Source organism: Erpetoichthys calabaricus, chromosome 14 (assembly GCF_900747795.2).
Source record: "Erpetoichthys calabaricus chromosome 14, fErpCal1.3, whole genome shotgun sequence".
Lineage (NCBI taxonomy): Eukaryota > Metazoa > Chordata > Cladistia > Polypteriformes > Polypteridae > Erpetoichthys > Erpetoichthys calabaricus.
Window position 1 is genome coordinate 8,615,760 of NC_041407.2, and position 20,332 is coordinate 8,636,091.

The 20,332-nt window shown below is 38.9% G+C and overlaps 1 protein-coding gene across 1 annotated transcript in view; it reads left to right on the forward strand.

Annotated features, from left to right (window-relative positions):
* Positions 1–16,376, forward strand: part of ccdc57 (coiled-coil domain containing 57) — a 92,661-nt gene extending 76,285 nt beyond the window's left edge. Inside the window, exons 17-20 of the mRNA XM_028819228.2 lie at positions 1,309–1,427; positions 3,370–3,480; positions 5,814–5,979; positions 15,888–16,376. Of these exons, the coding sequence (XP_028675061.1) occupies positions 1,309–1,427; positions 3,370–3,480; positions 5,814–5,979; positions 15,888–16,081 (590 nt within the window). The 3' untranslated portion in view covers positions 16,082–16,376. The remainder of the gene's footprint in view (positions 1–1,308; positions 1,428–3,369; positions 3,481–5,813; positions 5,980–15,887) is intronic.
* The last annotated feature ends 3,956 nt before the right edge of the window (positions 16,377–20,332 follow it).

Here is a 20,332-nt window from a genome sequence, read left to right on the forward strand (position 1 = left end):
AACTATAATTGGAGCTAAATTAATAAAAGCTCTGATGGCCACAGATTCAGAGTTGGGGGACTAAAGCAGAGCATTACTCGGCCATAAATGAGTTAACAAGTTGTGAAGGAAAAGTAACATAATGTGCAGGATTCATTAGCAGATTCCAGACCAGACCATAACACAGACATCTTATTGTGACTGTTGTGATGGATGGCCGGCTAAATATTCCGGCCCACACCTCCAGGCCGCCAGGTGGAGCCCTGCCAACAGCATGGAGGTTCCCCGAATTCCAGCAGGGCCTTATGGACCTTGTAGTTTGTATATACACAGCCCTGATGGATACCTTGGGGACCACGGGGGGTCACTGTAGGGAGGCTGTCAGACTCTTACGTGCCCTATAACCCGGAAGTGCGTCATGATCACATGACAAGAAGAAACGACGTGCTTCCAGGTTGAAGAAACTGACTTTTACCCTGACCCGGAAGTAATAAGGACTCGTGGATTGTGGGACAGGAACACCTCCAGGTCAGGGGGTATAAAAGGACTCTGGGAAAGCCCAGACATTGAGCTGAGCTGGGAGGAAGGGTGGCGAAGTGCCTGGGAGAGGAGGAGTGATTATTGTATTGGTTTATTGATTATTCGTATTTGTATGTGTAGTGTGGAGGGTGCTTAGTGCACATTATTATCATAATAATAAAAAGTCTTGGACTTTTACCTTGTGTTTGGTGTACTACCTGAGGGTTCGAGAGGACGACACCAGCCTCAACTGTTACACTGTGTATCAGCTAAGCACTTGTGCCTCATGCTGTCACATACATCTACCCTACCTCAGAGCAGTTATTTAATCTTTTTTTTTTTATTATTAAGTTTATATCCTAACATCATAAAACCTGGTTAATTCAACTAGCGTTTGCTGGACGTGGTGGCAGCATTGATTACAGGGCCAAACCAACTGTAAACAGAATTCTAGTCTATTCATTTTTATGCCTCATTAAATTACTGATTATTTGCTAGTGATCAGTTTCAACAGCCCATCAATAACAGCAGGTAAGATGGCAGAGTATTATGTTTTGCAGCCCTTTTTTTTTTTTTTTTTTTTTTATAAAGATTCTTCTGTTTTCTAGAATTTTCTATTCTGTTTGATGGAACATCTTTTGGAACTCCAGTGTATATCACCTTTACATCACAATATACTGTATTTAAGATTCTACTGTAGTGGGTCAAAATGTATGATGTTATAACCTTCATAGATTGTATTCTGGAGTAAACATCCTTGCACTGCAGTGATTCTTTGCCATGACTTCAAGTATTCGGACTCCATTGCAGGTCAAGAGTCGACCTCCACTACTGCTCCAGCTCTCCCTCAGGCTTCGAAACAATGGGAGCAAGACGCACAGAATCGCCTGAAGGTCATCGAGGATCTCCAGTACCAGCTGACTCACCAGGTAATGCAGATATTCAAGTAGTTCGCCATTTGTGTCTTTACAGCATGTGTGTGTGTGTTGAAACATGAGTTTCTACTCTAAATGTGAAATCATCTCCTCTCTCCACCACTCCTACACAAACAGTATTTTCACTGGGGACACTGAAGAGCGCATGCCCATCCAGAGATGGAGGACAGGCCACAAAGGCGTTCAGAAAAGAGAGAACAGCCCTTAAACCTAATCTTCTCCAAACCTGCTCTTTACTCATCACAGCAGGAGGAGGAGAAGGAATAGGCTGGGAGCATCCACTGATACAGCACATTGCCGCACCCACCACATAACACCTCAGGATCCCAAAGTAGATTACATTTTTATATCGCCAGGAGTCGTCATGGTCTCCTGTGATATTTGGTCATAGAACTAGTGGCTAGAGTACATGAGATATAATTCAGTCTAGCAATCAAACCAAATTACAACTTTTTTTTTAAATTGATATTAAAGATTTCTTTACAATTAAAGGCAGTGTAAAAATCTAAAATTACTTGTTCCCACCACCTACCAGGATAAGTACTGGCCTCCTGCAAGTTAGAAAACTGATGTACATTTCTCCTGCAGCTGTTTTAAGTTTGTCTCAAACAAAATCAACTTTTGATCAGTCCAGGAGGAGTTTGAGAAGCTGTCACTTGGCATGGTCCACCCAGTGATGAGGAACTGTCAGAAACATGGTCCGTGTAGGTCATTAATGAGAGCAATTTGTTTTCTAATCAACTGTTTGTGTAATTGTGTTAATTGCTCGAAAGAGAGAACACGCAAATTGTAAAGCACAAAAGTTGCCCATTTATTTTCCTTTATGTCAATTTATTGTTTATTTACACTGTGAATACTGAATGTTAATTATTGAATACCTGCTTAAATTCAGGATCATGGGAGTTTGAAGCCTAGCCTGGCAGTACTGGATGCATTGTGGGAATAAGCAATGGACATGGCACCTGTTCATCATAGGGCCTACTCATGCACTAACCCACACAGGGGCCATTCTCGAAAAAAACAATTAAACTAACAAGCATGTCTGTAGTGATGCTGGAAGATAAGAATAATCCCTTGAAGGGAAACCATGCAGCCATGGTTTTAACATGCAAATTCAACTTTGACCACAACCAGACACAGACTTGGAACACTAGAAGACAGGATCATGCAGCAGTAGAGCTAAACGCTGTGTAAGCGTGCTGTCCCTTGGGACACTTGGTTTAGACAATTCTACTAATTATTCACACCTATGCCAGTGAATCCCATATATAAAATATTTTTAACATTTTCAAATCTGCTTAACCCAATTCAGAATCACAGGGACCCAGAGTTTGGTACAAGGTAGGAAACAACCTTGTAGAGTGCAGCCAGAACCCATCACAGATCCCACACACATACACGGGCCAGTTTAGGGTCTGAACGTAATCTGACTGTAAGGGAACCTCATGCACAATTGGGGAGAATGTGCAAACTCCACATGGGTAACATTTAGGAATGGGATTCAACAAACACAGGACACTGGATCTGTGAGGCAGCAGCTGAATCAACCACACCACAGTGCTGTCCTACATTATTGAAATATAGAAGCTATTCCACTGTTCTTGTGGTTTGGATAAAATATGCTAAAAATATAACTGTAAAAAGTCTTTACTGATTTTGCTTTCTCATTGTTCTTGCCAAAAGTTTAAAGCCTGCATTTATCTCATGGCAACTACAAAGTTGTTTTTAAAGAATTAACATTGTAGACTCAACCCTTTTTTTCATTTAAAGTCGGTGAAGCACTGTTTTTGTGGCTACTTATTTTATTTGCACAGACCAACTTTTTCCTTTAGGGGGTGACAAAAGACCAAAAATAAATGATTCACTGAATGAAGCACTGCTGTTGGACACTCATCTTATGAAGGTCTAGTGATGTTATCCTTGTCTTCTCTGACAGGAGCTACAGTATGCACAGAGGGAGAACTATAAAAGGCCTATACGTCTACATCCGGCCACTTTGGAAAAACATGACAGGAGCAGCCACAGCTTTCAGACATTTACTCATAAGGTGTGTTTCTACTTAAACACATGTAGTTACTGCACTTGGGTGTTCTTGATGAAGGTGAATGTACTCATAAGTGTAACTTTAAATTCACCCCTTATAGACAGACAGACTTTAAAGGTATTATTAAACATCAGGAGATGGATAGATGGATGAAAGAAAAGGTAAAAGTAAAATGGCATATTGATAGAAAGCTGAAAGGCACCATATTAAACAGAAGGTGCTATATAATACTGTATATATTTAATGTATAATACTATCAATGACAAAGGTACTATATAATATATATTGTATATTAAAGGTAATATACAGTTGATTTTAAAGGCACAATGTAATAGTTGGATATGAAATGCAAAATATAATATATGGTTAGATTGATATGAAATTCACCATGTCATTACATCTTGCCTAAAGAAGGGGCCTGAGTTGCCTCGAAAGCTTGCATATTGTAATCTGTTAAGTTAGACAATAAAAGGTGTCCTTTTGCTTGACTTTTCACTACATGTTATACATAGAAAGACAGATTCTAAATTCATGATACAACAGACAGGTAGTACTTTACAATGTGAAGTTCACTAACATTTTAACTGGGCTACAGATTCCCATGTCCTTGCACTGAATCAAACACTTTTGAAAATGAATGAACATTTAATAAACTCCTGCAACACGTAGCTATGTTAGAGACATTGTCTCTTATTTACCTAATTATTAGGTCTGAGAAAATCAAGTTCTGCAGCCCTGGAGTGCTATAGTGACTGCATATGTTCAATGATTCCAATCTCTCTTTTTAATTTATACCAAAGGGGGAGAGCCTTGTCTAATTAGCTTTCCTGTTTGCCTCATTTCATGTTCAGAGGAGTCTTTCTCTCGTGTTGTTTTCTAGCATCTCCAATCACAATGCAGTGTGCCATCTATTCTACTTGAGGCTGGTCCCTTCTGCCTAAAAATAAATTAAGAGGTCAAAGACACAGGTGGAAGTGGCAGATTGTCCTTGTTAGCAGCAGTCACCACTTTGTCATTCTCATTAGCCTCTTAATATTATAAACAATTCACTTTCTGACAGTAGAAACAATTGTAAAGTATCCATGCTTCTGTTTGTCTTCCAAGTCAACTTTTTCCAGTTTAGGGTTACGAGAACCCAGGGCATCTTCCAGCAGCAAGGCAGGAACCAGTGCTGAACAGGGCACCAGTCTATTTACTTATTGGTCCCTGAAAGATGATTTACCCAGTAGCCCTTGGAGATGTTCCTCCATTTAACAGAGTGGCTCCTCTTTTAAATATGGAAACTGTTGCATCACTGCCTTGTTACTTCTACCCCTGCCTGCCCGCCCTTACATCCTAGAAATAAGTAAATTACAAATGTGTAGAACGTGCTGAGGTCCAGAGTAAACCACTAGTGTAAAAGGGGGACTTAACAATGATACTGAGCTACCTCCATTTTGACTTCCTAACGGTGTATTACTTGTAATATTTCCATCACACAACTCTTATCTAGTCCTCTAGTAATGTTAGCCCTCCTGCCTGTTTTTCTTATGGTGCCAAGACATTTGCACTCTTATGTTATAAGCAGTCAATCTTTATATAATACCAGCCATTATGAACATCATTCCTTAAGCTGTTGAACAGGTAATAATAAAATAATAATAATTCATTACATTTATATAGCGCTTTTCTCAGTACTCAAAGCGCTATCCACACAGGGAGGAACCGGGAAGCGAACCCACAATCTTCCACAGTCTCTTTACTGCAAAGCAGCAGCACTACCACTGCGCCACCTCTGAGGATACGCTGTGTCTCTATTATTTCTTTTGTTCTTTCAAGAGGCCCTGCATAGGTCTATGGGTGTGTCACACACTTAACTATAAGGGTTGTAAGGGAAGAGCTTGTAACTTAGGGGGGTTTAGGGAAGTACTTACATGGTAATGGCCACTTGTGGTGTTTTTTAATCCAGGTAATTGGCCATCAGGTCAGGTCACAAGGTAGCATTAGATCATTTTGCATCAGTCAAAACTTTGTCTATTACTGTTTTTTGATAGTTTCTAAAGTATAGATTCTGAATTGGATCCATCGCTACTGCAGAACATGAACATGTCTATAGTTAGTGTGTTATTTAAGTGGTGTAGACGTTGAACATAAAATTACGGAGTAGAAATGTAATCACTATGGGAATAGGAAAAAATACTGATGAAACCACTGGGGTCTCATATGTTAGGGAAAGACGAGAATAAAGATGGAGTACCAGAAGTTTTACTACACTGTTTAATCCACTGTTTGCAGCGCATCTCTGGAGATTTTTTTTTTTTTTTTATATAAACATTTTTTCTTGTTTACTTATTAAGGATCATCGTCCTGAAAATGACACTGAGAATATGCCTCCCGAGTTGAACCAATCACAGCGCAGCAGACTGTTATCCAGCCAAGAATTTGGAGGGTCGAGTGGTCTGGAAGATATTTGGCTGATGCTGAACAGCAGCTCTAATCTCTCTGCCTGCACACCCAGAGATGGTAAGGAGTGAGTTTGCAGATGAACACCTTAAAATATCATAAGTTTAAACAATTACAAATTCTTAAGCTTGTATATAAAACCTGTTAAATGTAATTCTGATATTCTGACCTTTTGGGAGTCAAGTTCTATAAGGACTAAACTTTTTATTTTTAATGGTGTATTTTTTTTTTTCTTTTTGACGTTTTCCTGATTTTTAAGCTTATTATAATAATATGTGCCGAGGGCTGAACATATTTACATATACTGTATAGTGTAGTGAGAATACATGATGCACTGGCATAGTCATTAGTGCTGCGACCTCACAACTGCAGCGTCCAGGGCTTGAACCTCGTCCCAGGCATTCCCTGTGTGGCGTTTACATGTTTTCTGCCGAAAAAGATACACGTTTGAGGATACTAGGCATTTCTAAATTGGTCCTGTGTGACACAGCTCTGTGACAGAATGCTGTCCTTTTCAGGGTTGGCTACTGCTTTCTGTCCAGTGCTGCTGGAATTGGCTGTGGCTCCTTTTGACCTCGAAATTAATAAGCATATTGAAAACTGATGAATGAGAATAGTTACATTATTGTAACTAAAATTACATTTTTCATTTGACTTTGACTTTCAATTTACTTATCCTTGCAAGTACTGTAGAGTGAAAATGAAGTGAAAAATGGAGTTTACTTTTTAAAATTTGTCTCATGCGTGTAAATTTATGTATGTACTGTATGTATATAGTGATAAATGGAAATGTATAAATCATACAGTATTAAGGCACAATCAGCTGGCAATAAAGAAGAGATCCGTATCCATCTGATGATTCAACCTTTCTGTAGAACTTCAAAAATCCACCATGATGCAAGAAAAGGTCAGTGACTCTGCAAACTGATGACAGAGTTTTGTTGTAACATTCACTCTAAGGTGTTCTCTGAATGCCAGTAGGTAACACCTGATCAAAATGGCAGAGGTACAACATGGCACCGCAGGACATAGTGAAGAGAAAGATAGGAGACTCAGAAACAGGCAATCCAAACACAGTTACTAAAGTGCAATGCAGTCAGACCGTCTTAGCAGCAGCTTTAACAAGAGTATGTGCTGTGCTAAAAAAATGAAACTACCTTCTTTATTTAAATGGAATGGGGGAATTTCTAAAATTCCAGAGTTTGGGAGCCCTATAGTTATTCACCCATTTTGTTTTTGACTTGAACAGAATAAGAACGAAATAAACAATTGTGACCAACATTTAATGAATAATGGGTAAAACCAAGAACCACCTGCTCAGCCTCTTCAACTCTAAAAGTAAAATGATATGCAAAAGTTTGGTTACCCAATTTATTTTCAAATAAAGTTTAATTGTAAAAATTCACTATAATTGTATATACTGTACAACGTGAAGAAACCTCTGGAAGTGATTTAAGAGTTTATGTTGAAGCAATATTCTCGTTATCTAGCTAATGTACAAAAGCAGTCATTCGTTTTCCATTGCCTATCTGAGACTGGGTCGCAGGGGCTCCGGTCGTAGCAGTGAGGCCCATACGTCCCTTTCCCCAGCCACACGTGCCAACTCATACTCTGGGGCTGTACTCTGAAGTGCTCCTGGATGTCTGTGTTTCCCACCCTATCTCTATGGGAGAGCACATTCACCATTCAGACAAGCCTTATTTTGTCCATTTGTACCTGCAAGCTAATTCTTTCTTTCATGACATTAGGTGAGGGTAGAGACATAGATCCACTGGTAAATCGAGAGCTTTGCCTTCAGGCTCAGCCCATTCTTCACTGCTATGGTTTAGTATAGTGACTGCATAACTGCACTCTCTGCCCCTATCTGTCTCACTCTCGCCATCCCTTTTTACCTCACTCATGAACAAGATCCCGAGGTCCATAAATTCCTTTGCTTGAGGCAGTAACTCACCTCCCACTCAGAGAGGACAGTCCACCTTTTTCCTACCAAGGACCATGGCTTCAGATTTAGAAGTGCTGATCCTCAACCATGCTGCTTCACACTCGTTCGCAGACTGTCCCAGTGCATGTTGTAGTTCACAGCCTGGTGAAGCGAACAGGACCATGTCATCTGCAAATAAAATGTTAGGTTATATTGCAAAAACTGTTGGAATATCATAAATCAAGAGACATTATGCTCCAACTGTAGGAGGTTCTCATGAGCACATCTGTTGTGTTGGCTGCAGTTCTTGTCACCCTGCTACAAAAGAGACACTCCAGCACTAGTAACTGTGTAGAGAAAAGCAACCAGTTGTATTTCGGGACTAAAGGGCCTGTATTTACAGTGACTGGCTAAGGAAGTTACATACATTTATTCTTGAGAAGAAAAGGCTGTGTGAGGCCCTAATTCTGGTTTTCAAAATTCTCAGAAGCATCAATGAAACTGTCCATTAACGTTTTTCATATTAAAAACTGCATAAGATTGACATGATTGAATGTCTTAGGAAAGAAAGTATTAAAATGAAGAGCAGGCCTTTTATTCAGTAACCTATAGTGTTACTATGCTGCTAATACCTGATAGAAGTAGGTTTTGTAGGTTGTAGACGGTGATGCAAAGTGCCACTGCCAATCATGTACTATGAAATCCCCAGTGAGTCCATCATACCTGTTCACAACGAGCCACAACGTCTTGTCACTTGTCATAGGGAAAGGCTTCTGTGTGTACAAGAGTTGACAACTAATGAGTATTTACCTGGAAGTTCAATGCATACAATTTGTCCTCAAGGAAAGAAGGAACGTGTGTGTTTTGGACTGCTCAAACAGAAGAGAGGCTTCCCTGTCCAGTGTCTCACATTTGTTGTAACATGACAGTATGGAAAAAAGAAAAAGACCGGCCGATATTGTGGATGAACTGAAGATACCTGAAAAACACTCATACAGCTAGTGGAGCTGTCGGACAACTTATAAATTGGCTATGAAAATACAGCAGAGTCGCATATTTTGAAAACCATGCTGAGAAGTCATGAGGGAATCATGCAACCTGTCATCGCCTGCGATTTCTAGTCATGTAATCTGACAACAAGATCCAGCAACAGCAGCCCTTCAGGCTGGGTTTATACTTCACGTGGCGTGGACCTTACTGCTACACAAGCACTTACTTTATGTAAATTTGGAGGATTCCATCAGATGTCATCACGGTGAGAAAACAATGTTCGGCTTTGCTGTGTTGTGAATTGGCGGAAACAGTCATTAAACTCCCAGGACACCTTGCCACAATATTTCTGAAAATATTGATATTTAATGATTACATCCATGAATCCAGGGACACGCCTATTCGAGCTAGCATTGCGTGTGAGGCAGAAATGATCCTTAAATGGGGCATCAGCTCATCGCAAGGTGAATACAAGCACACACATACACTAGCGTCAATTTAGCATCACCAAACCCCCAAACCTGTATGTCCTTGGAATGAAACTGGAGCACACCGTCAAAACCCACCAGAAAAACATACAACTCCAGGCAAGGAACACCAGGGATGTGACTCGCTGCTAGGCTACCGCTCCGCCACCCTGCCACCCCCAACATGGGTAATTATTAACAGCATTAATTAATTAAATGAAGTTAATGATTTATCTGTAAAATGTAGCATACATGCTTTAATAGATTTCATCATGAAAGTGATATCAAGTCTAAGGATTCTAAATGTGCAGAGAGCAATCACTGCCTGCCGCTGCTGTCAGCGCAGGAGAAAGCCCCAGAAGCACTTAGCAATTAACAACTGGGTCGATTTTAAGATGACGTTTACAACATTCTACTTTAATGGCAAAATAAATTATGAGATTAAAGTTTTTCACTTTAATCACGAAACATACGTTCTTTTCCCATTGTGCAAAAAAAAAAAAAACAAAAACACACAGAAGATGTATTGCATCATTACGATGGGGAATATGTACAAAACTACCACAACTACATTTATATGTCAGAATTTAAATTTGATGATTTGTTTCAACTCATCAAACATCGAAGCACACACACTGATCCTATAGGATCTGCAAAGCGGCGTGCTGTCATATTTTGATAGTAAACAGAGACTCTGATGTCATGTTCCAACTTGAACACACTGCGCCCCCTGATTTTTTGCTGGTACTGCAACTCGTGTACACGTTGCATGAATTTCTGAGGACTTGCTCAGAGGACACGTCAAACGAACACTGGGAACGCATAGCAGCCATGATGCGTGCACGTATGCATTCTGAGTAGGAAGTATAAACCACCCCTTAGTATAATATATTGTCCAACTGGAAGTCGTGACGTTTGATGCTGGCTTTACGTCATTCGTTAACTGAACAGCCACAAGACACTGAACAAAGAAATGCAAGATATCTTTTGAGTAGAGCTTTGCTTTTTTAAATGCATTAGCATATGAAAGGATTTCTTACACACATCTGTGTGTGGTTAGTGTTTTTTTTTTTTTTTTTGTGTAATTTCTATTTTACAAACTCCAAATTGCAACAGAGGCACTGAGACACTAATGCCCCAATGTGACATTACTACAATTCTGCAGTATGTGTTAATGCTGTCTGGTAAATTGAGTTATTTGGCAGCGCAAATGCTGACTTGGCATTACTACCTTTTGCCTGGAAAGATCAGCAGGTACAGTTCTAAAGGCCTTTGGCAATTACAGGTGTTCAGTGCAATCAGTCTGTGGAATTACTCAATCTTGACTTAGCACTGCCATGTCTGATGAAATTCGGAACAGAGATCTATTAATTTAATAACGCTCAATATTTAAAACTTTTGCAATATTTAAAACACTTCAATGTTTTAGTAATAAGTTATTTTAATTAAATGTTCAACTTAATGTATTCCTGTATAATGCACTTCCATTTTTAAGCTTAGAGCACTGTGTGTATTTTTGAATATACTAAAGTTAAAATAATAACACGCAGTAAATCACAAAAACCTAATCTTTATTCTTCAGATATAGCATATTATCCTTAAACCTGCTTAATTCAGTTCAGCAACCAATCCTAAGTAGGGTCGCAGTCCTTTCACACATCTACAATGGTCATACTGGACCAGTTTAAAGTCACCATTTGCTCTATCATTAGGAATGCACTGAATTTCTGGCTACTGAAAACTGGTACACTTGGTATTCAGCCGAATGAGTAAAAATGTTAATCAGCGCATAACACAGTATGCTAAAGAAATTTATGTTTCACATTTTAAAACAGCGCTTCCTGTCACACTATTAAGGAATGACTGTTCTGTCAAACCGCATTGCATTGTGCAGCATGGACACCATCTGTAGGGAATTATACTTGTTTGCTTATAATGAGGAATGAAAAGTGATGACATACTGTAAGACAAAATGAACAAAGGAGAGGAGAAGTGGAAGTGATCATGCCAGGACAAACTAAATTAGGATGCAAAAAAAAAAAAAGTTGATTTTAATAAACAATGTGGATCTGTACAACTTGTCAACAATGGAATGGACAACGCACAATGACAAGCTAACTCCACATACATTTTGTTACTATTTTCATTTATTCATTTATTTATCTACCTGTCCATTTTCAGCTCATTTTTTTTTTTAACTTTATTCAGTTTGAAAAGACTGATTTCAATTAATAAAAAAAATCGGCAGCTTACGTTTTTATAATTCATTTTCATTGCCAAGCATAAATCAAAAGTGAAATTGATTTTAATTTAGTTCTTATGCAGTGGCATAAATACAAATGTGCCAAGAATAACTGCATTTAGTACTTGGCTGACTGGTTTTCTGAAACTAGGTTTATGCTTTGAATTTAAAGGTTTAGTGCATCATTACCTAAAATGCAAGTCTTTAGAATGAAGGAAAACTAGAGAAAATACCCTCATAGATCAAAGGAGAATGTTACCATATTACTCCATCATGCAAAGTACACATAGATATTATCACTAAAATATGGTTTGCAGGGCAAAAAGACTTAAGGCTGGAGTTCTTTTGTATGCTTGCAACTTCACACTTCATTTGAAATTCAAAACAAGGAAGCTGGAAAAGCACTGACCATACCTGTGCAGTCGCTCTTCACAGTAGAGTGTGTTCAGGTCCCCTTAGACAGCCAGGCGAAGCAGCCCAAAGAAGACTGGCAGAAGTTATTCTGCAAAGAGTTGTAGTGTATATATACACATCTATCTCTCTCTAATCCTGCCTACTATACCAAATTCTATCCATCCATCCATCCATCCATCCATCCATACGATAAATCTGTCGGAGAGTGACAGGCGAACTCTTCTTTCTACTTATAGCCACTCTGACTAGACAAAGACATTCCTAAGCTTATATAGACACATAAAAGAAAGACAGCTAAAAAGTAGTAAATCATCCTGTAGACTTTGTAAAGTTGCTAGGAAAGTAAGAAACTTGAAACTAAACCACTTATCACATAATTTAAGCTATGCCATTTTTTTGGTGAGATTAAAAGAAATGCTTTGTGTCTTTATTTATTTTTACTTGTCCACTTTATGAATATTCTGCAGTTTACTACTGAGCAGGTGAATGTCAATGAATATGGTGAAATATGACAAACGTCTGATATCCGGTTTATCATTGGTGACAGCAAATTCTGTACTAGATTAGTAGGAAAATCTTGTGAAGATCACAGTAACGCCATCACCATCAGACAGCAAGAATAAGAAAGGCTTAACAACAGTCAATCATAAAGTTGGGTACTATTTTAAAAATTAATATGAATGGTTTCACTGGTAAATGCAAGGATATGCAAGGATAAAATTAAATTCTTAGTTTTTGCTTTAAAAAATATAAGGCAAATAAATAGGGCTGCACTAATATCGAATCACTCTAAAATTTTGTTTCTCACCTATGGCTCTGCTCCAGTAGTTTTTATATAGCCTGGTAATTTTAAATAGGCTGGCATCTTTTGATCACAGAGTATACTTTGGAATATAGGCATTAATAATTTTCCTATTATCTTATTTGTTTGTCCTGTTTGTTATGTTTTGCTGAAATAAAACTCCAATGTTGTTAATATTTTCTTCTATTAATCTGGAGTAGCATTTGCCTTGAACAGAATTTTGTTATACTGTTTAATGCTTTCAGTCATTGCATCTTACAGTCCTAATGAAAAACAATGTATTTTGTCCATTCCGCTTTAAAGTATGGTTATTCTCTTTCACTTTAATTACCTTTATTATGAGAGATCTGCTTTATCTAAAGCCTCTTTAGTGTTAAAATTTAAGCATTGTGTACATCAATGTGTATTAGCACTAGTCTGAGTTTGTAATCTGTGAGGGTATCAGAATTTCAGTAAATCTGGATGTAAAGCTATGCTTATTTAAACACCTTCATAATTCTGGTTCTTAACTGAGGTTTTTCGTGATGAGGGCAGGAGTTGATCAATTAAGTTATGATCCAAAATGTTTCCATTCACAGGACAATTAATTACTTATAAAATGTTAAAGTAACATTCTTAAACCTGCTACTTCAGGGTCACTGGGGGCCAGCAAATATCCCAATATGTTCAAGTGCAAGCTACAAACCAAGCCTGGACAGAAAACCAGTTGTTCCCAGCATCTTTTCATGCACACACATCAACACTTGACCATAAAGTGAGTTGCCAGTAACTTACAGTGCACAGGCACATTGGAGTGAATGTTAAACAATAAAACATAAATCTGAATAACACAGTACATTTTCCTAATGCGTAGTATTTTTTGGTGTATGTAGATGTACAAATTGTCCCTAGACTTCAAACATTTGGTTTCAGCTATCATTTCAGACTTTCAAGTGATATGTATGACCAATTGCTTAGTGGTCGGAGGTTATCAAAGATGATCCAACAAGGTTTACTTTGGTTTATATTAACTCGCTCTTCAACTTCAGGCATCTGCTGTAGACATTTGCCAGTTTCAAATATCCATTGTTAAACATTAACATCATTAAATCGTTTAGCATTGGGTTTTGCATTATGCTGCCTCTTTCATTGCCCAATCTGTGCAGCACAGTACCTTTATTACCAAGTCAGGCAAATGTATCATGAGTAGTCCAATTGGTGCTTCAATACGCAGTCAATCCTTGTTTTGCAAAGCACCATGAACAGCATGGGCCCTCTGAAAGAACTTTGCATAACAGTAAAGATTACCAAATGTATCAAGAGGGGGAAGTTGTGAATAGAATAAATAGAATAAAATTGTAACAAAAAACTTAACTACCAAAATGGAGACATTGTGGGTACAGAAAACTGACAGAAATGGAACTGAGATTATAAAGTTAAACTTTTCAGGCTATCACTCCAACCTGCAGGGTGAAGGCGTACTGTCTGAGAGCAGCCACTTGGGTTGGAGTTAAGCCACTTAGCAATATGGGATGTTGTAAGATTTTGGCATGAAATGTGACATGTACAGCTTCACCACTCGTACACACCATTCCATTTACCGTTAATCATGCTGTTTTGATTTCAGTCAGACAAAGAAATTAATCAGATGGTGACAGTAGTTGATGACTGTTTATTTCAAATGTGGATGTTCATTTATTTATGAAGTGCATCACTGTGTGTAATAGAAGATAACAGTGCAATGAAGAAGAAGAAAATAAGAAATTTTAAAAACTACACAAGACCATTCAGTCTGTGCAACTCCTTTAGCTGGTCAGAAGCTAACTTGTCCCACTATCTCATCCAGATATTTTTTTAAGGCTCTTTTTCAACTACTTACCTGACTATTTTGTACCAGTGTCCCACAACCTTTTGTGTGAGAAAGTGAGTACAGATTTGTATTTGAATGCCCTTTGCCTTAATCTTCACAAGGTTGACTCAAGTACGCTACTTAACTATAAAATTTTTGTTGGATGAACTTTGTTGACAGCTTTGAGAATTTTAAAGACATGGTTGATAAATCCCCACACAGCCTATGTTTGAGACTAAACAATTTCAGTTCAGTTAGCTTTTTGGAGGAGGACAGGCATTTTAGTTCTTTGCTGCTTTTCTCTGCATTACTTCCAGACATTTTGTTTTTGTAGCATGATGACTTGCCTGCTGTACTTGAATTTCACTTTCCTAGCACATAACATCTCATAACTCATACTGTGCTTTTTTGTTATATAACCCAACATTTTATTTCCCTTATTAATTGATTTTACACTTTGCTTTAGTATTGGAATGCTGTGTCCAGCTTTAGTTTCCTGTAGGTCAGCAACACTCATTCTCAATTCATAATTAATGGTCTCTTTTGCCTTTTTATATCAAATTACTCTTGTGCATTGAATTGCATTTTGCAAGTGTATGCCCAGTTTTGAAAAATGTTAATTTATTTTTGAGCTTGCACATCCTCTCTCTTGCAGCCTCATTATTTGTTGCCACACCAAATGTTGCTATTATTACAAGACTTCACAAGTTTATTCAATAGATCTGAATCTTTTATTGTTAATTTATATTAGAACAAATATTCTGTACCCTCCTAGCACAGATCTATGAGGGACTGCACTAAATTAGATCCCTTACCTGTAACCAGCTTTGAATCACCACTGATGCCTTTAACTTCTATCTTCAGAATTAAGTTTCTTTGTAGAAATATAGTGCCAGCTCTGCGGTGCAGTGATTAGGGATGCTGCCTCACCACTTCAGAGACTTGGGCTCAAATCCCTGGAATCAATTTCAAATCACCAACCAACCTTGCCACGTGGACAATGGCAAGGACTGGGTACTGGATTCACAAAGCAGCAGCAACATTAATCACTTTCACTTTCTATGGTTGTCTGTACGGATCTTCCCCCTGGGCTTCCCAGTTTTCCTCAACCATCTCCAAAGACGTACATGTTAATTGGTGATTCCAAATTGGCCCAATATATCTAAATGTGTACAGTCCATGTATTGACTGAGAAATAAACTTGGATTATTTTTTAATGAATCTGCCATCACTCCATAACACTATTTTTAAATGACCTTATAAATCTCTGTATGCTAACATTCAATATTTTGTTTTTTGCACAGACATCAGTAAGAGCAATAAGAGAAAGGAAACCTGTCTGTTGAAAAATGATGGATCTGACGGTCACGTTGTGGTAGGAAGAAAAGCTGACCTGCTGGGGAGGGAAAAGGCTGGGAAGTCAAAAGCAGAATCTTCTTTCAAGCAAAAACAACCCAAAAAGACCACAAAAATACGCAACTATAACATAAAAGAATGATACCATGTTCCTATTTTTTATTGGCTTTCTCTAATTTAAGACAGTTATATTTTAATATAAATACAGTCAGCATTACTGTAAATGAGGAAATAAGAAAATAATGTGAATTATTTTAATAAAATAATGTTGAACCATAAAGAGTAACATGTGAAGTTTCCCTTAAATTGTAACAAAACGTTCTGAAATAGTATTACAGTATGTATATTTTTGCTTTTGATACACACACTATTACAGCACCCTGTCAGAATGTATTTCATGTTGTTTAAACTTCTTTGTCTTAGGAGCCTTCTCCTGAACAAATGACTATGTTCAAATACACATCTGTTTTTTATTTTTTAAAAAACTAGGGGGCTCTGCCCCCTGCTCACTTTGCTCGCCAGCCCCTGTGTTTGTTTTACCAGATATACAATACAACTTATTTTTTGTATAGCCCAAAATCACACAAGAAGTGCCGCAATGGGCTTTAACAGGCCCTGCCTCTTGACAGGGAAAAAATGGAAGAAACCTTGGGAAAGGCAGTTCAAAGAGAGACCCCTTTCCAGGTAGGTTGGGCATGCAGTGGGTGTCAAAAAGAAGGGGGTCAGTACAATACAATACATAGAACAGAATAAATCCTCAGTACAGTATAACAATAAACATTCTAGAAGTACGGAGTAGAATTTCACATTAGATGATATCACATAATATGATTTGGATTTGTTTTAAGTCCTGGAGACTTCATTCATCAAGCTGCCTCCCCCATTTTGCCATTCCACATCTGAAATAGCGCTAATCCGATGAAAGGACCCCTCATTCCCACGTCCCCATTCATCAGGTTTGACTTTACCTTAGGCAGGCAATCTGCAATTTAAAGAGATTATTTTCTTGAGAACTGTTATATATGCATTATTTTCACTTTTACTTTAAAAACTTTTGTACTTGTTTCTTTATTTCCTGCCCCGCGCGTAGTCACAGCTCTTTCTTCCCAGACGTATAATACTGCTCGTGTTGTGAAGGGCGTTGCGACTGAACGTACGCTAAGGATATGCCTTTGGATCATTTGCTGTCTTTCTGCTGCTTGCTAACTGCCTCTTCTGCCTGTCGCATGTCGTTGTTTTAAGAACTCGGAGCACATGATGCTCGCCTGCCAAAAGCAATCCAACAACTGCTAGCTTAGAGGTCTGTTGACTTGTTTTAAATGATGGCTCATTGCCTGGTCTCGTGTGACGTTGTAAAAGCAATACCTGTCTTTTATTTCTGGCCCCAGGCATGGTTGAATTCTTTCTTGCATGATGTATAACGCTGCTCGCGTTTGGTTGGGGTAGCTGCTGTTGCGCTGCCCTTCGATCTTTTTAAATCCTGTACAGCCGCTGTCCTATTTGCTACGGCCCTGGGACAATCTCTTGGCACCAAGTCTCATGTTTACGGTCCCTGCGAGACGCACCGTGGCAAGTCTCCTTGGTCTCGCGGGTCTTTAAAATGTCTTTGGAGATTATCACATATCGTGGCCTTGCATTTGCTTTCCATTCCAGGATTTTCTTTTATATATAGAGAGAAAGGTGGCATGGTGGTGCTGCAGGAGACCTTGCTGTCTCACAGATTCAGCATCCTGGGTTCAAATCGCTTGTCCAGTGGTTATTTGAATGAAGTTTGCATCTTCACCCTGTTTCTGTATGGACTATACACTCTTTATGCTTTTTCTCATGCAATATCCTCAGTGATGTGCATGTTAAGGTAACTGGCGATTCAAAACTGGAACTGGTATGACAGGGCACAGCAATGGACTGGCCTATCTAGGGCTGTTTCCTGCTTTGTTCCCAGTGCTGCTGGGAATATCTTTGCTATCCGTATCAACTGTGATTTGGATTAAGCAGCCCTGAGAGTGTTAGGCCGGGTTTATACTTTACGCGATGCAACGCATGGTGCAGCGGACGCTCCTGCTACGCAAGCGTTGTACTGTTTATGCTTGTGCACGTACTTTATGTAAATCTGAAGGCATTCACCAGGTGGCAGTGCGAGATATTATCACGGTGAGAACAGGTTCGGTTTCGCTGTGTTGTGAATTGCCTGGAACACCCATTAAATTCCGATGACACCTTACCGCAATATCTCTGAAAAAGGATGTTTAATGATTAAATCCATCAATCCAGGGATGTGTCCATTCCAGCTAGCATTGGGCACGAGGCAGAAACAATCCCTGGACGAGGCATCAGCTCATCACAAGCTGAATACAAGCACTCACATACACACTGGAGTCATTTTAGTGTCACCAAATCTGCATATCTTTGGAAGGAAACCGGAGCACACTGTGGAAACCCAGCAGGAAAACATGTAAACTCCAGGCAGAGAATACCAGTGACGTGACTCCCTGCGAGACAGCAGTGCTACCGCTCCGCCACCGTGTCACCCCCATGTGTGTAATTATTAACAGTGTCCATTATTTAAATTAAGTTAATGATTTATCTGTAAAATATAACATACATACTTTAATGTATTTCATAATAAAAGTGATATCAAGTATAAATCTAAGGATTCTAAATGTGCACAGTTTTGGAATATGATACGTGTAATGTGTGCAGTGTGGTGATCTATTGCTGTTTGCCACTGCTCTCAGGTGAGGGGGAAGCCCCAGATAAAAAAGATGGCACAAAAGATGGTATGTGAGACTTTTCAAATGTGTCATACGATCGGGAATATGCGACACTTGAATATAAAAGCGCCACGAATGCATCTGTATGTCTGCATTTTGCTTCACCACATCGAACCATTTATCAAACATCGAAGCACGCTCAATTAATCCTACTAGGATCCGCATAGAGGCTTTCTGTCACATGTTGATAGTAAACAGAGACTCTGACGTCGCGTTCCAACTTTATCACACTGCGCCCCCTGACTTTTTGCTGGTACTGCAACTTTAATTTCTGAGGACCTGCTCGGCTGGGAACGTGTGGCAGCCAAGATGCGTGCACGTACATGTTCTGAGCGTGAAGTATAAATGAGCCCTTACTGACCTATTCTTTATGGTGGTGAGCATTGTGACCCAAAATTTGTCTAGTATGTCTTGTAATGGACTGACACCCTGTCTAAGTTGTGCTTCAGGGATATATCTATCTCCCCAAAACCTTCAAATTGAATCGAAGGAGATCAATAAACAGATTTCAGAATGTTTTCTTTGGGTCAACCGATTAAAACCTGAAAACAAGGTTAGCAGGTGGTACAACAATTAGCACAGCCAGGTAATAATGCTTGGACCCTGGAGCCATTCCTGGCTGGGTGCCTTGTGTTTGAAGTTCTCCCTTTGTTTACAGAGGTTTCCTCCCATGCTCCAAACACATGCAGTTCACATGAAAGGCAACAACGGCCCTAAATTACCTTAGAGTGACGGTGAATGAGCGAGGCCTTATAATGGACTGGTGCACCCTACAGAGTTGCTACTTCCAGGACAGACTCCAACACCTCATGATGTTGTATGGGAAAAAGTAGGTTTAGAAAACAGCTCAATGGAATGAATTTAAAACAATCGTGCAGTGTTACCAGCCAACAGGCACTTACTTATTTCCACATTGATTCCCATGAACTCTTGCTACTGGAGAAATGTGCCACATAATTGGGTAACCCTGACCTTTTGTTACTTTCAGAATAAAACTTTTCTCTCTGTCTGTCTGTCCCTCTCTCTCCCCCCTGTGCTGTTTAAGTCATTGTTTGATATACTGATACATCACAGTGAAACTCGGCTTTCCAAGTTCAGATGAATTTAACCTTTAGTAACTGCTGACTGAAATCGGCAGCAATGTAAGCCTTGTTGGGAAATCTTTAGACATGCACTTTGGTTTTAAAGCCCATCATTGGCCTTTCATAAGTGGTCTTATTTTCTTTTTTACTTTCCTATTAATCTGACCATATTTATTTATCCCTTTATGCAGCCTAAGCACAAAATGATGTACTGATTTTGCTTTTTGTTGTTTAGACAACCGCATATTCTACTGTGTGAGTATGTGTGTGGTTTTTTTATGTTTTACTAGGGGTCTCTGCACCCTGCTCGATTTACATGCCAACCCCCACGCTGGAGCTACACAGATATACAAGTTAAAAAGTTTATTTTCATGGGAATTGTTACATATGTACTGTATAATAGACCTAACTATTTTATATTACAGCGAGTAATTAACCATAGTAAAAAATAGTAAAACATAATAAATTGTGTGGAACGAGCCCCAGACACAGACAGGCAGACATGTTCTTTTGCACCACCACATGTTTATTTACACTATT